Here is a 19,471-nt window from a genome sequence, read left to right as displayed (position 1 = left end):
CCCCGTCCCTGGTTTCTTGGGCCGGAGCCTGGGCCTGGGCCTGGGCCTGGGCGTACTTCTTCCAACCTCAGGGGTTCAGGACATTCCCGCTTCCAATGACCCTCCTTCTTGCAATTCGCACATTGATTCCTTCCCAGTGGTGGATTCCTTCCCCGCCCTCTTCCTCCATTTAAGGGGCGGTAGTCTTGCTTCACTGCTGTGGCTAGCATTACCATCTTTTCCTTCTGCCACTTCTTCTTCTCTTGTTTCTCAGCCTCATCCCTATTCCGATAAACTCGGCGTGCAATGGCCATAATTTGGCTCATCAGCATCCCTTCCCATCCTTCTGATTTCTGAATTTTCTTACGAATGTCAGAAGCGCACTGGGCCACAAATGTAGCAGTAATCATTCTGCTGTTTTCAGGGGCTTCAGGGTCAAAAGGAGTCCATATACGATAGGCTTCTTGCAGCCTCTCTAAAAAGTCTCCTGGACTCTCATTTGGTTTCTGTTCTACTTCTGAGACTTTAGACATATTAGTGGGCTTCTGGCATGCCCTGCGGATACCTTGCACAAGCGTCTGGCGGTAGGTGGTAAGTCTGGCCAGGTGAATTACATTGTTTGGATCCCAATTAGGATCTTCCAAGGGAAAGTTGTCTTGGAGATGACGGTCAATATTAAAAATATTTCCCACTCTGGCCTGCTCACGCAAATATATCTGTGCCTTTTCAATTATGTCTCTCCTTTCCTCAGTGGTGAACAGAGTATTCAGGAGCTGGCGGCAATCTGTCCAAGTAGGACTATGAGTATTTATTATTGAAGTCACCAAGTCCATCATAGCCTGAGGTTTTTCTGCAAAAGATGGGGTGTGTGTTTTCCAATTCATCAGATCCGTAGTTGTGAATGGAATGTACTGGAGGGTCGAAGTTCGAGGTGGCCGTGGTCCGAGTTGCCCGTTAACCAGCACAGGCTCCTCAAGTGCATCAAATACTCTTCTGAGAGGGGCTACTACGTGATCTTTCTCTTCGCTTTGCTCTAGGGGCCTCAAATCATAGGGGATGGTATTTGTCCCAAGGCGTTCTTTTAGCAGCCTTATACGCCTGGCTGTATTGCTTGCTGACCGATTAAGGTCTCCCTGTAACTTCTGTAATAATTCTCTAGGACTTGGATGTACAGGGGTTTGGGGTAGGCAATCAGTTGTTCCACTAAAAGAGACTGTAGATGGAGTTCTACTGGGACTCACAGATGGAATAACCGCTTCTGCTTGGGCTTTATTATAGGACTCCAATGCCTCCTGAAGATATTTTTCATAATCTATCAAGGAATCAAGTTCTGTGACTCCAGCCCCATTATTCATTCCACTTTCTTGCCTTGGGGTTACAACTGGTGGAGTGTTTGGATTAGGCTCCCTTCGATGTGGAGCATAGGGTGGAGGTGGAAGCAGCTCTTCCTCTGGTCCCTCAAATATGGGTTTGAGTTTATTTGGCAAGATTCCTTTCCTAGCTTCGGCTTTTACAGCCAATAATTTGCATCGTTGGACTTTGCATTCCCTTATCCATGGAGGATTTTTATTTAATGTGCTCAGCCAGGAATCTATATATGAAAATTGTTCTGGGCACTCTCCAGTTTCTTTGGCGATGTTAGACCAAAGTTTGCTTACTAAATTTATATCAAAGGTTCCTTGAGATGGCCATTCAGTATTTTGCTTCGGCCACTCTAATTCACATAACGTTCTCAGGCGCTCTGGCGTCATTTTGACTCCATACGCCCCTGAGAAGGCTTTCTTAAAATTATTTAACATACATTCAAGAGGTGTATTTTCCCCTTTCGAACCCCCAACTCCCATTGTATGGCCCTGTGAAGTATCCACTCAGTCACTCACACACACGCTTCGTGGGTTTCCTTGCCTGGTGAAGTCGCCTTACCAGGAACCGAAGTACTGCCCACTCCACACTCAGGTCAGCTACAGATTGCTCTGTACTTTCTCACACATACAATGCGCTAGATACTTCACCACACACTCTACCTCCCAACTTTCCTTTCCCTACACCAGATCACCATCTGATGTACCCAACCACCTAGCGTACTCAGTTCCCACTTACTGAGACGCAGAAGTTTGATCAAGACTTCTCTTCCTCCCAGTTAATTGGAGGGCCAAAAATCCCTTTGTGCACTTACCCTTGGTTGGTTCCGTTTCCCCCCCGGTCCGTCGCCGCCAGTGAGCAGGGTATCAGACAGACGAGACTTCTGCGTTCCCCTGGAAAAAGACTTTCCAGTGCGCGCTGGGTAGGCAGTTTAGAGATCCTCTCTCTTGTACCCTGCCCAATAGGGCGAAGGGGCTGCGTTCCAGCAGACCACTGATCCGAGTCACAGGCGCACCATAAAATGTAGCACCCTGCTTGTGGTTAACGCTTAGCTGGAATGAAATATTCAACGCAGCAATAGAGAAATTAAAATAATTATTTATTTGTCAGACAAATAAATGAGAGGCACAGTGGTATATGGTTACCAAGCTCTGGCCTGGCCTCCTGCCATTATGGCCAGCACTTATATTCCCTTAATCCAGCCCCCTTTGCTCCTCCTGTGGCTGCCTCTGTCCAATCAGCCTGGTTGAATTTCCTATTGGCTGATTGCTATATCCAATCCTAAAAGATACACCCATATCCTCCTGTCCTTATATGGAACACAAAGAGCTATATATTGTTACATCTATAAATGACAAATAAGTAGTAATATATCTTACATGTGTCTCAACAAGGAATCTTAATTACCAGCTCACCTCTTGCCCTCCTTGCCCTATTGCCTTCTAAAACAAATGGTTAATCTTAAATTTTTATCTTAAACATATGTCAAGGATCTTGAGTTTCACATCAACATTGAAAGATCTCCTTCATTTGAAGGTTTCTAAACAAATGTCTGACAGCTATATATCAGGACTGTTCAGGACTGCTTGGATGGCGTCTTCCTGTCTGGCAGGGGGGCTAGACTGGTGGCTGACTTAATTTCAAAATACAACTCTTACAACTATATGAAATCTAGCATTTCTTAAATCCTTTGCATAATTACATTTAAGCCAGCATATTTCATACATTATCATAGATAGCTTTTTAGAAGGATAAACTTCCTCAAAGTAACAAGGAAGGAACAGTTTACAGCCTCAAAATAAAATAGGAAAAAAGCCTCTTCCCCTGTTTACACTCCCCCCCTTCTCCAGCCAGTTGCTTTTCCCATTAGCTCTTCCCAACATTTATTGCCCTTAAACTCTCTCAGTTTAAGAAAGAAACAGCTTTTAAAAAGAGACTTCCCAAAAATGCTTTCTTTCTACCAGCTAGATGCTTCTCCATTTGGTCTTTAACCTTAGAAAGAAGATCTAGCTCATTTTACTGGGAGGCACATTGGTATTATTTTACTATTTACTCATTCCTAATTATATTTATCTCTGCCTTTGTTATCTTCTGTAACATGTAGGGTCAGTGTCCTCACTCAGTCTGTAATTCCAGCTTTTACGACTTTGAGAATTGTTTTCTGCTATAAATCAAAGGGGCCCCTTGTCTAGGAGGAAAACACTGTCAAGGTTCTCTAAGCAGCTGGTCTGCCTGGCATGAAACTTTTGAAAATCTTTAAGCTATCTCTTTAATATACAAGTCCTGATCAAACATTAATAAAATGCAGGCTTATGCCTGATGCCTCAGTATCAGACGAAAGAACTTAAGACAAGGATTCCCGGAATAATACCTTATATCTTGAAAGGTGGTCTGGTGTTGCTTGTGCTTTTTCTTCCTTTCAAAATCCTAAAATGTGTTATTATCTAAAGCAAATAAGAACAAAATATGTACAGCTTTGATGTAAGTAATATTTGAAATATGCTTGTTTGCACAGTACTTCAAGTACTACAAAAAAATGTGTGTTCATGCTAAGATTCTGTGCATAAAGTCATAAGATTTGGCTCAATATTTAAACAAAAATTAGCACAGATACTCTAAGAATATAAGAAAAGTTTCTTAGATCAGGCCAGTAGCCCATCACGTCCGGCATCCTTCTCAACAGCAACAGACCTCTTCCCTCCAGGGTTTCCAGCACTGCCTCTGACAGCAATGTTTAGTAGCTAGAGATAGTCTTATCCTCATGAATTTGCCACTTTAAAACCCTCTTTTTGTGGGGATGATTAGGGAGGCAGGAGAGGATATACAGTGGTACCTCAGGTTAAGTACTTAATTCGTTCCGGAGGTCCGTTCTTAACCTGAAACTGTTCTTAACCTGAAGCACCACTTTAGCTAATGGGGCCTTCTGCTGCCGCTGGAGCACGATTTCTGTTCTTATCCTGAAGCAAAGTTCTTAACCCGAGGTAATATTTCTAGGTTATTGGAGTTTGTAAACTCCAAGGAATCTTTAATAGTAAGACTCAGATGAGTCAGCAACAAGCTACTCGCTGCGTAATTTAAAAAGGGGGATATTTGGAACTGCTAGAATATGGAACTTGCTAGCACAAGTTAGGAAGGATATCATTAAATAATACAGTGGTACCTCAGGTTACATACGCTTCAGGTTACATACACTTCAGTTTACAAACTCCAATAACCTAGAAATCATTTCTAATCCCTCTTAAAAACACAAGAATCTTATTAACATTAATATAAAAGTATTAACATTAATATAAAAGTAGTTTGGGACGCGGGTGGCACTGTGGGTAAAACCTCAGTGCCTAGGACTTGCTGATCGTAAGGTCGGCGGTTCAAATCCCCGCGGCGGGGTGAGCTCCCGTCTTTCGGTCCCAGCTCCTGCCCACCTAGCAGTTCGAAAGCACACCTAAGTGCAAGTAGATAAATAGGGACTGCTTTCTAGCGGGAAGGTAAACGGCGTTTCCGTATGCGACGCTGGTGCTGCCTCGCCAGCTGCAGCTTCGTCATGCGGGCCACGTGACCCGGAAGTGTCTTCAGACGGCGCCGGCTCCCGGCCTCTTAAGCGAGATGAGCGCGCAACCCTAGAGTCGGACACGACTGGCCCGTACGGGCAGGGGTACCTTTACCTTTACCTTACTAGTTTACTGACAGATTCATTCAGGTTCACAGACGTACAGTATACCTGAAGGCAGGCTTAGGTTACATAACAAATAGTAAAGGTAAGGGACCCCTGACCATTAGGTCCAGTCGTGGCCGACTCTGGGGTTGTGGCGTTCATCTCGCTTTACTGGCTGAGGGAGCCGGCAAACAGCTTCCGGGTCATGTGGCCAGCATGACTAAACTGCTTCTGGTGAACCAGAGCAGTGCATGGAAACGCCGTTTACCTTCCCGCCAGAGCGGTACCTATTTATCTACTTGCACTTTGACGTGCTTTTGAACTGCTAGGTTGGCAGGAGCAGAGACTGAGCAACAGGAGCTCACCCCGTTGCAGGGATTCGAACTGTCAACCTTCTGATTGGCAAGTCCTAGACTCTGTGGTTTAACCCACAGTGCCACCCACGTCCCCAACTAGTACTATTCCACAACAACTAGTACTGTTCCATAAAGAAGTTAGTCCCAAGTGACTGTGACTAAGCAGTCACTTCTCCAAACACACAGCAACATACAAAATGGAGAAGACACACTAATCAGAACATGGAGTCCATGTGCTCCTCCATGCTAGTACAAGAGACCACCCCCTCTTCAAGTCACATGTAGTGGAAGTCTGTCCTAGCTTAGGAGGAAACAGGAAGTCTCCTCCTGAGTGGAACAAAACATCCCCTAACATGTCCACAGTAGGAATGTTGTACTTGACTGTAGTTTTACATCCCGCACTTTTAACTACAGCAACATGGGTTTAAGGGGCTACATGGACAAAGAAAATAATAATAATAATAATCTGTTTTAAAGAAGTTCAGGAAGTTCTATCCCTGTGTCATTTATTAGTCTTGTTTTTCATGTACTTTTGCCATGGGAAGCAACAAACGTTCCAGCGGATGTAATGCTTTGCCCATAACTCTTTGCTATGTAATTGTGTTAAGAGCTAGAGGGGAAAAGATGTTTCCTCTTGTTTCTGGACCAGCCACATGATGTCATCCTGGACAATTCTCTTTTCAAATACAGGCTCCTTTTTGATAGGCTGAAAAGAACCTGAGCTCAGTGCTTCTACCAAAGTTGAGTAATGGAGTGTGTTCAGCTATAGTGCTTTGTCTTGCACTTTCCCCCCTCTTAATTTATAGATCTAGTTACTGCAAAGTGCAAGAAATGTTAAATTCATATTGGATCTACCTATTTTCAGTCCTCTTGGGCTGTACAATAAAACATCCGCTGCCAGCTGACGTATGAATAGGGAGGGCGCGTCTGTGCCTTTGATTTATGCCTCCCCAAATGGCGAAAGTGTCCAGGAATTTTGTTGTTACAGGATACAGTTCCCAAGAGATGCTTTAAAGGAACACAGAGAAGTATTTGGGGGACAGGAAGTTTAATTTGTCTTTCCTATTATTGTTTATGAATGATGAAATTCATAAACAATAAAGAATGTTGTTGCACTTTAACCTCCATTCAATCTTAACCAAAAAAAATCACACTAACAGGTTTTTGTGTGTTTTTACTACTCCAGTGAGATTTCTAATGTCTATTTGGGGAGATTTAAGGCCCTAGGAATGTTTTTGTGTCTGTAGTGTCAGATGAAGTGTGCTTGACAAAACCAGAACATACAGAGCCAGAAAGCATTTATTTGGAGGTGGTAGAATCATTCTGTGCAGTAAATACTCACAGATCTTGAATAAATAATAGAATCATAGAATCGTACAATTGGAAGGGATCCTGAGGGTCATCTAGTCCAATCCCCTAGAATGCAGGAATCTCAGCTAAAGGGTCCATGGCATCCAACCTCTGCTTAAAAACCTCCAAAGAAGGGGAGACCACCACCTCCCAAGGGAGTCCCTTTCACTGTCTTGATGAAGAGCTACCCAACATTGCTGATAACAGAAGGTCCAATGGTGAAATGCGCCACCAATACAATTCTATAATGAGAGCCCTGTAATGAACAAACTCTGAATGATGGTATCTTGTCCCTTTTCAAAATTATTATTATAAACCCTATGGATTATTTTTCTCCCCTGCTGCAGACGCCGTGGAGAGGAAAGAGAACTTTAAGGATTCCTCATTTATCTTGTTTTTCTGTTTAAGTTTCGAGTTCTTGCAGAGTTCAGGTGTAATCACAGCCTTCTGTTGCAACAGGAACCACCATCTGCTGAGGCATTCTGTAAGCAATCTAACATCTCCCTAGAGATAGTTTAGCATTCAATTCACAAAGAAGGATGGCAGGGACATGTAAACAAAAGGAGACAACTGAAACAGTGAAGAATGGGCTGTGCTCTAAAGATTCAATATGTTCCTTTATAGCGGAAAAAGCCTGTAATGCCATAAAAGCCTGGCAGAGAGTTCTGATGTATTAATTGTTTCCCCCCCTGCCTCCTCCCTTCTGTGGCTCCATTAGAGAGTTGAAAGCAACAACCTGGGGTTCTCCTCAGCACTCAAACGCTGGAGTTGATAGAAATCCGGGGCATGTCCCTGCTTCTTGCCCGTGTGTGACCTTCTGAGGTATGGTAAGGAAAACAATTAAGGTTTTTCATCACAAGTGTTTCCAGAAAGAAACTAGTTGAGGAAGTCTGAGGAAACTCAACCACAAAGCCTTTTTTTAAAACAAAGCACATGGCCTTTGCTTTTGCTTTTGTTTTAACTAGGCTATCTATTAACCTTCTGGTACTTCCAAGTAGAATGATAAAAGTGTGGATTTAAAAACCACATACAGTACGTTCAAATAGGTGAGTTGGAGATTTATTTATATTTAAAATATTTTTATTAGCAGTTTCAACATAACAAATTATCAAACCATATAATCACTTGCATTAATTTCCCCCTTCCATCCCCCCCCAGACTTCCCTCACCTCCTCCCTCCGATTTCTCAGCACATATTATTCTCTGCATGTTATAAAATTGTACATATCCTTACATTATCTATCTAACATGTTACCAACCAATAAATTTGTGTATGTTTATTCGAAACCTGCCAAGGAGTCCAGTTCATTTTGTTGTCTTTTTAGATAATTTGTAAAAAGCTCCCATTCTTCCTTAAAGTCACAGTTGTCCTTGTCTCGCAATTTATATGTCAATTTAGCCAACTCTGCATAACTCATCAGTTTTTCTTGCCACTCTTCTTTCGTTGGGATTTCCTCATTCTTCCATCCTTGTGCTATCAAGACTCTTGCCGCTGTTGGGTGAATTGGAGATTCCAATATCTATTCATAATTTTGTATATGAACTGTTCTGGTAGGATCAGTCTTTCCAGTAGGCAGTGTGAGTTGGACACCTCAGGCAGCTGACTTTGCGTGTCAGGAAAGTGCAGCAATTTTTTATATTATTATTATTATTATTATTATTATTATTATTATTATTATTATTAAAAAGTCATTGAATGGTCCTGGAAATGATCGTATTATTCTGGTTTAATGCAGAATGTAAAGATGTGATTTGGCATAGGTAGCCCAAAAAACTGGTGATCGGGTGATAGTACACTGTTTCTGAGCATCACTATTATAAAGAAGGGGGGTACCGTGCTTTAGTTATATTATAGACAGTTGGAAATAAGTTGGCCTGTGGCTTGGCTTACTTACATTGGCCATTTGGGCAGGTGCTACATTTCTTCTGCTGCATTTCTTCACACTCATCTGCCTCCTGATTGTCTAAGGTTAAATGACCCCAAATCCTATGTGGAACCTGCTCCCGCCCCAAATCCTTAAACTAATGCCTTTCATGGGCTTGGATCTAGAGTTCCCATGAGTGGAGTTAGCTCATAAGACAGGCATAGGCAAATTTGGCCCTCCAGATGTTTTGGGACTACAATTCCCATCATCCCTAGCTAAGAGGGCCAGTGGTCAGGGATGATGGGAATTGTAGTCTCAAACCATCTGGAGGGCCGAGTTTGCCTATGCCTGTCATAGGACATCCCAACTGGAGGAAGTGGAAGGAAATGGCACTTGCTGATTTTACTTTCTGTTGCAGCTCATGTGTTGGTAAACCACCTAGAAGAGTGCTGGAAGTAGGGTTGAAAGCTGCAGGAAGATGGTGGAAAAGTTGGCTCCACTCTTTTTCTCCAGCAAGGAGCCTCTACTGGACTGCAGTTCCATAATCAAACAGCATCTTTGGATCCAGCCCATAGTGTTTGTGCTTGATGTTTGTGCTGGCTGATCATCATGTCTTTGCAGTAAGATTTGTTTTGCAAGTCACTTTGAGGTTTTCTAAACAGCATAAATATAAACAGTAATGAGTATTAACAATTGTAATTTGCAGTATGCAAGCAGGAATGCACAAAAGTTTTCTGGTACAAAAACCCTACTGGTTTCATCTACTCATAATGTGTAGTACCTGGTGCAGAGTTGGGATGAGTAAGTCGTTGCAAGGGTTAGGGTTCAGATCTATTTGCCTAAAGCATGGGTAGGCAACCTAAGGCCTGGGGGCCAGATCCGGCCCACGGATGGGCCAGGAATCAGCGTGTTTTTACATGAGTAGAATGTGTGCTTTTATTTAAAATGCCTCTCTGGATTATTTGTGGGCATAGGAATTCGTTGATTTCCCCCCCACCAAAATATAGTCTGGCCCCCAACAAGGTCTGAGGGACAGTAGACCGGCCCCCTGCTGAAAAGGTTTACTGATCCCTGGCCTAGAGACTGTGCTGATGCTGTGAGAAATGGGATTGTCAGGGAACTCAGCAACGTTTTGTTCCGGGGAAAGCAAGCTTTTCCTCCTGCAAATAAGACCTGGTGTGATCTGGAATGCTATGTTGATGCACTGAGAGATGTATCCCAGGCACCTATAGCTGAATGCTCTCCTGCCAACCCCACTCAAGGGGAAAGGGGGAGAAAAGGGAACACTTGTATTACTCCCTCAAAACACTATACAGTGGTACCTCTGGTTACGAACGCTTCTGGTTACGAATGCTTCAGGTTACGAGCTCCGCTAACCCGGAAGTAGCTGCTCCTGGTTGTGAACTTTGCCCCAGGATTTGAATGGAAATCGCGTGCCAGAGGTGCGCGTGCAGTGAGAGGCCCCATTAGCGAAAGTGCGCCTCAGGATAAGAACGGTTTCAGCTTAAGAACGGACCTCCGGAATGAATTAAGTTCGTAACCAGAGGTACCCCTGTAAAGGGGTAGCCGCTGCCAAGGCTCTGCCTTCCCAGCTGGAATGCCCAACCATTTTGGGAAATTCTCTCTCGTATCCACCCACTCTTACGGTCGTCTTTCCTCCATTTTTAATAAAACAATAAACAGGATAGGACATTTATTGAGGACAGTTTTCTACCTGCGTAAAGACTTTAAATTGAGTAATTTTGGACACTTATCTTTTTTATGCATTGGGAAAGTAGTTGTGAAAAATGCATAAAGAAAATGTTACTGTGGAGAATTGGAAATTGCACAATATTTCCTCAGTGAATTTTAAGATGACACTTAACAGAGCATTGTCAAACCCTTTGGGAAAATTCCTGGCACTATCTTGTCAGCCTGAAACATTAAGTGGTCCTTCATTTCTTCTTCTAATGACAGAAAAATGTTTTGTGTAGATTTATTGGAGAAGAGGCAGACTGATACCTTGTATAACTGGTTGATGCTGAAATATAGCTTTGACAGTGTGCTATGACTGAAAGCAAATGGCAGAAATTTCTCTTAGAGGTGAACTCAAAAGCACAGCTTTCTTTGGTCACGAGAGGCCATAAGTCACAGAATGCAGAAGGGCTTGCTTCAAAATAAAGGCCCCACAATTTTAATTCTGCTGTGCTGTGTGAAAACCAGATGACCAGGGAAGATTCAGACATCACAGAAGGACACCATGGCTTCTTTCAATCTCATAGTGTGGCAGCAACATCTCTACCCCCCATTTTCCCCCTGATATCACCGTACTCTGAGATGACCATTAATCTCAGCACACAGCAGCCATATTTGCATGTGAACTGGTTGCATTTAGCAATCACCAGCGGCAGCACTGACACTTGGACAGAGTGAGGCAGCCACATCAGAAAATAGATGCTGGTGTGTATGGAGGGGATGATGACATTGCCCTTCCATTTATCTGGAGCCCCTTAGCTGTTCCCCTCTGGTGGAGGGTAGAGCTCTGTGTGCCACACAGCCGTCTCTACCCACTAGACTAGCCTGCTGACCCCCAGTGCTGTTGGGGAAGCCCATTGCCACTATTGAAATAAACCTTACCTTCCAGTCCAGCTGGCTTCTGGGGGACACACAAGGGGTTCCGTATATCGGTTAGCAAAATGTTTTCGGACAGCCCTCATCATGACCACCATGCGGTGAAGAAACGGAAAATACAGGGGCTCCTCTCTCAGTTCCTTAGTAAGAATCTCATTTCACATCCCATTTGGTTTTACCTGGACGAAGTCAACAGGAGTTGACACTTTGCTTGGATATGCATGTACTTTGACTGACCATGGCACAGCACAGCCTGGCTCAACCCATATTTTTGGTCTCATTGTGTCACAGTCTGGGCACACATTGAACCACCACAATACTTGCTAACATGCCAAAAACTGCCGGAAAAGGGTCAAGCTAGATGTGATGTTATTCCAGCGACTGGCCCTGGCATGCTTGTTCTTTCTATACTAAAGCACAGCCTTTCCCAGCTGCCACCACCTCAACCTGGACCAAGACTAGGGCATGGAGGAAAGGGTGTGTTTACCCTTAACCCCTGCCATGGTCCCATTGTGCAAATCCTGTGGCTGGATTTGCCCTGGGAGAGAAGCTGCCACTGGCTGCTATTTAATCAAGAAAAAGCATGCATGCATGTATCAGTCATGTGCTTAATATCACCTATAGTTTGCTATAAGTTAACAATGTTAATTGGGCCAATTTCAGATTGAATCTTAAATTTCCTGTTCGGGCAATCACCAGAAAATTGGGGAATGGCAAACAATATATTATTAGTGGACTAGTGGTGGTAATCTTTTGTTGCTCTTTTGTCTAACAGGGGAAGGAATTTGATTCTGCTTCTATTGTTCCTCCCACAAGCGATGGGGAAAAAAGGGTTCGCTGCCAACGCAGTCGGGGACATGCCTGCGGTAAAGGCTTTACGCCGGAGGAAGGTGGACTCTGAGGATGATGAGGATGAGGATGCGCAGGTCACCGAGGAGGTCTGGCTAAAACGAGAGGAAGCAAAAGAAGTGCAGAGTCTAAGGAGGAGGCCAAATGGAGTGAGTGCTGCTGCTCTGCTCATGGGGGAGAAACTACAGGAAGAAACGACTTTGGTGGATGATCCCTTTAAAATAAAGACCAGTGGAAAGGTGGACAGGGGCAAGGCCAGGATCAAAGAAATGACTTTGGTGGATGATCCCTTTAAAATAAAGACCGGTGGAAAGGTGGACATGAAGAAACTGAAAGAACGGGGCAAGGCCAGGATCAGTGAAGAAGAGGACCTCAACCTTGGGACTTCTTTTGCTGCAGAGACCAACAGGAGGGATGAAGATGCTGATATGATGAAGTACATTGAAACCGAGCTGAAGAGAAGGAAGGGAATTGTGGAAAACGAGGAGCAGAAAGTGAAGCAGAAGAACCCAGAGGACTGTCTGTATGAGCTGCCTGAGAACATTTGGGTCTCTTCAGCTAAGAAGACTGAGGAGATGCTGAGCGGCATCGGAATTGAAGCTAAGATCAAAAACTTCATTTCTACCGAGGACGCCAACGCGCGATTGCTGGCTGAGCAGGAGAACAAAAAGAAAGACAGGAGAACCTCCTTTGTCCCAATGAACATGGCCGTCAGCTACGTCCAGCACAACAGATTTTATCACGAAGAGTTGAATACACGAGTACGGAAAAACAAAGAAGAGCCCAAAGCCCATCCCCTCAGGGTGGGAGACACTGAGAAACCAGAACCTGAGAGGTTCCCACCAAATTGCAAACACCCCCCAGATGAGAAGGCAACCAACGACTATCACTATGAGAAGTTCAAGAAGATGAACCGGCGGTACTGAGGCTGACTTTTCCAGAAGGCAAAAATTCCTCTTCAGACGTTAAGGGCAAATGCACAGGGGACTTTGAGAAGGTGGCGGTTCACTTAGAATCATCCCTGCAACTGGGAACTTTTTTTGTAAACAGCTTTGATGTTTTTGCACTGAAGCAGTGTGTACGTTTTAAGAAATGAAACCAACTCTTGATAAAAGGTGGGCATTATAAATAATCTAATTCAAGATGATTGAGTTTGTAGCCCCCCATTGTGGCTGTAGTGGGTAAGGGTATTGTACTACAGGGCTGCGTAAACTGTGGCCCTCCGACTTCCATCATTCCCAGCCAGCATGGCCAGTGCTAAAGGAGGATAGGATTTGTAGTCCAGCAGCCTCTGGAGTGCCACAGTTTCCTCGCCCTGGTCCTGCCAGTTTGCCAATGTTCCACCTAGTGTCAATGCCTAATTGAATAATCCCCTCCAGTTGTCCTATCTCCACAGCTGGAGGCAGTAACATTTCTGAGTACCAGTTGCTGGCAACCGCAGGAAGTGAGAGGGCTGTAGTCAGCTTGTGGGTTTCCCAAAGGCATCTGGGTGGCCCCTGAGAACAGGATTCTGGACTAGATGGGCCATTGACCCAATCCACCAGGCATTTCTTACGTACTTCGTTAACTCCTAGTGAATATTCATAGACTACTATGATGGAGCAAGCAACAACTTGGGCTTTCTTCAGTTCAGCTAACAAAGTTTTAAATTGCATTTATGAAAATGCCCAGCGATTCTGTATGATCCACAAGATAAAAATAGCATCTACCAGGAAGGGTTTGCATCACTTTCTTCATTCGTCCTTGGAGATTTCTTTGGTCTGATGCTTAACTTCCAGCGCAGCTTAAAATGGAGCGATATTTCCATTGGCTATGACGTTGGAAAATTGAATTGCGCTGTTGTTGCCTTTAACATCTTAACTGTGAGTCCACTAGGAAGCCAACATGCTCACATAGCTGGTTGTGACCCAATCTCTGAAATATCAAAGTGGGAGGTGCAGTTCAGATTCTTCATCCCTTGATCACTGCTGTCAAACGGTGCAGATTTATTCCCACAATGCATGGGGGTGACATTAATTTTATGATGTTTATGTACTCTCGCCATAAGGTTAAAGCAGTTCCTACTATTAAGCTAGATGAAATTGCATTACCGTAATGAAATGCACTTTACTGATAAAGAAGAATGTCACTTTCACAAGTGGAAGCTCTGTTAGCAAATTTTTACGAGAGAATTCCCAAAATCATATCTTAATTGCTTGGACAGCTGTGTAGTTTACATAACGAGCAAACAATGCCAAGGTTTTTTATTTCCTTTGTCAGCTGTACTGGATGTTAGTATGCATGGTGGACCTTTTTTAGGCCTTTTATTACTTGATTGCAAATCATTCTTCATTGCTGCCCAAATTTATAGAAGGACATTGCTCCCTGAGGTGCTGTATCCTTTCAGGTCTGTAACTGAACGTGACTGATGGCTCTAGTGTAACAGTTGCTTATTACGACGCTCACTGAGCTATGATTGCTCCAATACTTTATGTTGGCAGATGTGTTTCCCTTGGAACAGCATCTCTGAGACAGAGGTCATTGATCAAACCCCCCTCTGGCTGTTCCATTATGTGCAAATTATTGCTAAAAGCAGAGAGACCAAGTCAGTGTGTGTGTGTGTGTGCGTGCGCCTGGGCGCATGCGGTGCAGTCATTGCAGAGCAGAAGGAGGGGGAAACCTAGGATAATGAAGCAAAAGAAGAGAGAGGGAAAGAGCAGGAGAGAGCGAGAGAAGAAAAAGATTCCAAGTCTGCAATTTACACTCAATTCATGCAGCGGGAGCAATTTTACTTCCATCCCTTAGAAGGAACGGCATATGAGAAAGAGGCGAGACTGTTTCAGCAGCCTGACCAATTAGGGGAGGGATGGCTGTACCGCCTTCCAACTGTTGTTTCCATCTCTGCAGAGGTGGGATTAGCCAGACAGGGCCGAGCAGGAATGATTGGCTCACACCCTAAATTAGTCACAATAAGAGATTGTTTTGTTTTTGATTCTTCCACACTATCACATTGGCTGGGCTCAAGAATTGGCTTCATTCGCCTTAGGCTGAATTATAACTGGCAGGTTCAATATGGGTTGGAGACACATTAGGGACATTGGGGACTGCACCCCGAGGCATCAGAATGATGCAAAAAGGATGACCTAAAACAACTTTTCATGGTTTACTCTGCCAACTGGCCTGCTTCAGGTTCTGATGGCAATGTCAAGGCCTCCTGTCTGCACCTTTCAGATGTGGAGCCAGGGAAGAGCAAATGCCAGTTCATCTCTGAGCGGATGCTGGGTGGGGTCTTTTGCACAAGGCAAGAAGCACGATGCACAATCCGTCATCTTGGTAGCAAGCATGCTAGCACCGAGTTCAGGGAGGATGGCCTGTTATGGGTCAGACGTGTGAATTAAGAATGCTGAGGCTCACTGCTCAACCTATTAACTGTGTCATATCAGCATTCCAGGGTGTATGGAAAATATCAAGGTTGCTTCTCTGTTCTTGTTTGGGTATAACATGTAGGAAATAATATCCAAAGAAACAGTTTCATACATATGAATCTTTCTGGCTTGGTGCCTCCTTAGGTAGCAAGCATTTTCCATAGTAACCATTCCATCAACAGGAGACCCCAAATACATGTCAACATCAGAACTGTATAGAAGTCATTATGTAAGTCTCAAGGTGTCAGGGACTAGATGGACACTGAGGAGCAGTGACTGGATACTGATGAGTGACACCAGGAGAAAGAGGGTTGGAGACTGCATAGCCTCCAACATTTCTCTGGTGAAAATAGGGACATCCTATTCAACAACAACAACAACAACAATTATATTATTTATATCCTGTCCATCTGACTAGGCTGCCCCAGCCACTCAGGATGGCTTCCAACATATATAAAAACAATAAAACATTAAACGTTCAAAAACTTCCCTATACAGGGCTGCCTTCAGATGTCTTCTAAAGATTGCATAGTTAGTTATCTCCTTGGCTCAGGGGCCAAAAAGCTCCATGCCCTCCAACATTTCTTTGATGAAAATAGGGGTGTGCAAAGGAAAAGTGGGACATTCCAGGATCAACTCAGAAACTGGGATGGCTTCTATAAATCCAGAACTGTCCCTGGAAAATCAGGACACTTTGGAGGGTCTGAGACTGAATTGGAAGAAGAGATTGGTGATATGGGAGAGCCTGTAACAGCCAGGAGACAAGAGTTAGAGGCAGAAGAAGCTGCAGGATTGGTGAGTGAAGAACAGGTGCAGGAGATGGTAGAAAGGTCAGATTGTAGAGTCAAGGGCTTCCATGCTGCCTCCTTCTCCTGCCCCCACCTCTCCTGGACCACTGTCTCCCAGGACCAGGGAAGGAATGAAGAGGGAGGAGCAGGCTTAATCTTCACCTTCTTGTGCACAGCTCAGGTGGGGAGATACATAAGCTAAGGGTGCACACCTAGGAGTAGCTGAGAGACATAGGATTGATGGACATGCCTTTTCCTAACTTGTAAGTGTACTTTTGACAATAAATAGTTAATTCCTCACTCTAGACAATGCCATGGCACAAGGTGACAGCATACCCTCTAACATTTTTCCGATGAAAATAGGGATGTCCCATTCCATAATGATAATTTTACTACTTATACCCCCCACATCTTACTGGGTTGCCCCATCCTCTCTGGGCAGCTTCCACCATATATAAAAACATAAAGGTAAAGGTACCCCCTGCCCATACGGGCCAGTCGTGTCCGACTCTAGGGTTGCGTGCTCATCTCGCTTAAGAGGCCGGGAGCCAGCGCTGTCCGAAGACACTTCCGGGTCACGTGGCCAGCGTGATGAAGCTGCTCTGGCGAGCCAGCACCAGCGCCGCACACAGAAACGCCGTTTACCTTCCCGCTATAAAGCGGTACCTATTTATCTACTTGCACTTAGGGGTGCTTTCGAACTGCTAGGTGGGCAGGAGCTGGGACCGAACGACGGGAGCTCACCCCGCAGCGGGGATTCGAACTGCCGACCTTACGATCAGCAAGTCCCATATAAAAACATAATAACACATTAAACATTTTTTAAAAAAAATAATTCCCCATACAGAATTGCCTTCAGATGGCTCAGGGGTCAGATAACTCCATACCCTCCAACATTTCTCCAATGAAAATAGGGACATTCTAGAGAAAAGTGGGACATTCCAGGATCAAATCACAAACCAGGACACTTGGAGGGTCTGTGACAGTGTATGAAAGACCACTTCTGGGATCAAGATGTGAAACTTTCTAAGCCAATATAGTAGCTGAAGATAACTTCTAGCCACTGATGACTAGAATCAGATCAGACCTAGATCAGGAGTCAGGAACATTTTCCAGCTTAAGGTCTATATTTCCTCCTGAGCAAGTAGTGGGTGAGGCTTAAAGCAGGTGGAGTTAAAGATGGACCTTTAACCTTCATACAGTCAGCTACATTCCAGCCATGCAAAAGTCAGAGGTTTCTACACATACCTCTCTGTGCAGGCAAGCAAGGGGCATTCACACTGTTCCATAACACATATCAGCCAGGGGAAAAAAACCATTTGAAGAGGGTGTGGTGCAGGACCATTGACAAGTGTGGCTTGGGAAAAGAGGATGTGGCCCTGAAGGGAGCTAAAAATTCAGACCGAGAGACCTGAAGGACCTGGGCTCCCCAATGCCTGATCTAGATGAACCCAACTTTGATAAGTTGCATGGGTGGAAAGACCACACTGATTAAGCATTTCTCGCAGCTACCATTATCTAAAAGTTGTCATAATTCATCTTTAATCTGCTTGACATTTCCAGTTCCAAGATCCATAAAACTGGAAGATCTGGGATGAAAGGAACTGTGTGTGAGAGAGAGAGAGGAGAGGGGAGAGAGATTATTATCAGTGTATAGGTACTTTAATTGTCTGTGCATTTCTGCTCAGTGAAAAGGAAACTGACAAAATGGATCCCTGTGAGATTCCATATGGCCCATTCCAAGAAGATAAAGTACCAATAGATCTCGATTCAAGGAATAAACGTAGTTAGAGGTAAAATGTTTGCCAGAGTCTAAGTTGCATTATTGCAGGTTCAACAACGTTGAAGGTCTGCATGCTGGCCTAGTGCTGGACTCATATAATCATAGAATCATAGAGTTGGAAGAGACCACAAGGGCCATTGAGTCCAACCCCCTGCCAAGCAGGAAACACCATCAGAGCACTCCTGACATATGGTTGTCAAGCCTCTGCTTAAAGACCTCCAAAGGAGGAGACTCCACCACACTCCTTGGCAGCAAATTCCACTGTCAAACAGCTCTTACTGTCAGGAAGTTCTTCCTAATGTTTAGGTGGAATCTTCTTTCTTGTAGTTTGGATCCATTGCTCCGTGTCCGCTTCTCTGGAGCAGCAGAAAACAGTCTTTCTCCCTCCTCTATGTGACATCCTTTTATATATTTGAACATGGCTATCATATCACCCCTTAACCTCCTCTTCTCCAGGCTAAACATGCCCAGCTCCCTTAGCCGTTCCTCATAAGGCATCGTTTCCAGGCCTTTGATCATCACTGTCTTAATTATAATAGGCCCTGCCCTGATGGTTGATTGCCAGGAATCATGAAGTTTTCAAAATATTGTTACCAAAAAAACACACAAAAAACCAAAACATTCTTCATTGAGTATTGGGTGAACTGCAATTCTTCTGCTTTAAAAAGAACATTTAAGTCCAGTTTCTGGAAAGGCTTTGAAATAATATGTTTGCCAGGGCTGAAATAGCATTTTCCCCAGGTCACTAAATTGCAAGTGCTGTTAAACCTTCCTAGATTAGGAAACAAATATATCCATCATCTCTCCAGGTCACTAAGAGTCTCCGGAAGTCTCTTTGGGATGTTGGGGGGAAAGTGTTAGGGACCTTTTAACTTTAGTCCAGTCATGTGCTTTATAAAAATTCTTGCTGAGCTGTTCCGTTTCTGGGTTGCCTTCCCCTAAAGTACTAGTTTTCTAAAGTGCCAGCGGAAACGATTCAATCTAAAGTGATAACTTTTCTAAGTGTCTCTGGTTGAATATAGTATGTAAATATGTGCAGCCAAAAGGATCTGTGAGGCAAAATATATTCTGTGAATGTAAAAATAATTCATCCTGATGAGCTCATGCTTTGGAATTGATTACCAGGCTGCTCAATAGTCAAGATACTAGTTTTAAGAGGGCCTCTCACTTGCGATAATGAGAGGAAACCATTTTAATTAGCCTGCCTTAACTATGCAATCAAGCATAGATGACCTTGTATACAGAGACTAAAAAGTCTTTTTCTCCTTCTCAGCATTTCTCTGCTGATTACATAGTTTTCTAATATCAAAACTGCAAGCTCTATACTGTAGAGACTTAGATGGTCTGATCCAGACCCCGAGGGCCAAGCTAGACCCAACAACAAAGATGAGTGAATGCTTCTCCATCACTTTGAAGTTTTGTGCATTTAGCAGCTGTGGGGTGGGGCGAGAATCCAAATCAGAATATGTGTGT

General features: G+C 44.0%; 1 protein-coding gene across 1 annotated transcript in view; it reads left to right on the top strand.

The window, feature by feature from the left end:
• Window positions 1–13,624, top strand: part of LOC310688469 (splicing factor C9orf78-like) — a 45,288-nt gene extending 31,664 nt beyond the window's left edge. Inside the window, exons 3-6 of the mRNA XM_083465031.1 lie at window positions 3,996–4,073; window positions 8,983–9,184; window positions 11,950–12,262; window positions 12,338–13,624. Coding sequence (XP_083321157.1) covers window positions 9,174–9,184; window positions 11,950–12,262; window positions 12,338–12,949 — 936 coding nt within the window. The 5' untranslated portion in view covers window positions 3,996–4,073; window positions 8,983–9,173 and the 3' untranslated portion in view covers window positions 12,950–13,624. The remainder of the gene's footprint in view (window positions 1–3,995; window positions 4,074–8,982; window positions 9,185–11,949; window positions 12,263–12,337) is intronic.
• The last annotated feature ends 5,847 nt before the right edge of the window (window positions 13,625–19,471 follow it).

Source organism: Podarcis liolepis (genome assembly GCF_965112155.1).
Source record: "Podarcis liolepis genome assembly, chromosome: 11".
NCBI lineage: Eukaryota > Metazoa > Chordata > Lepidosauria > Squamata > Lacertidae > Podarcis > Podarcis liolepis.
This window is presented reverse-complemented; position numbering and strand designations above follow the sequence as displayed.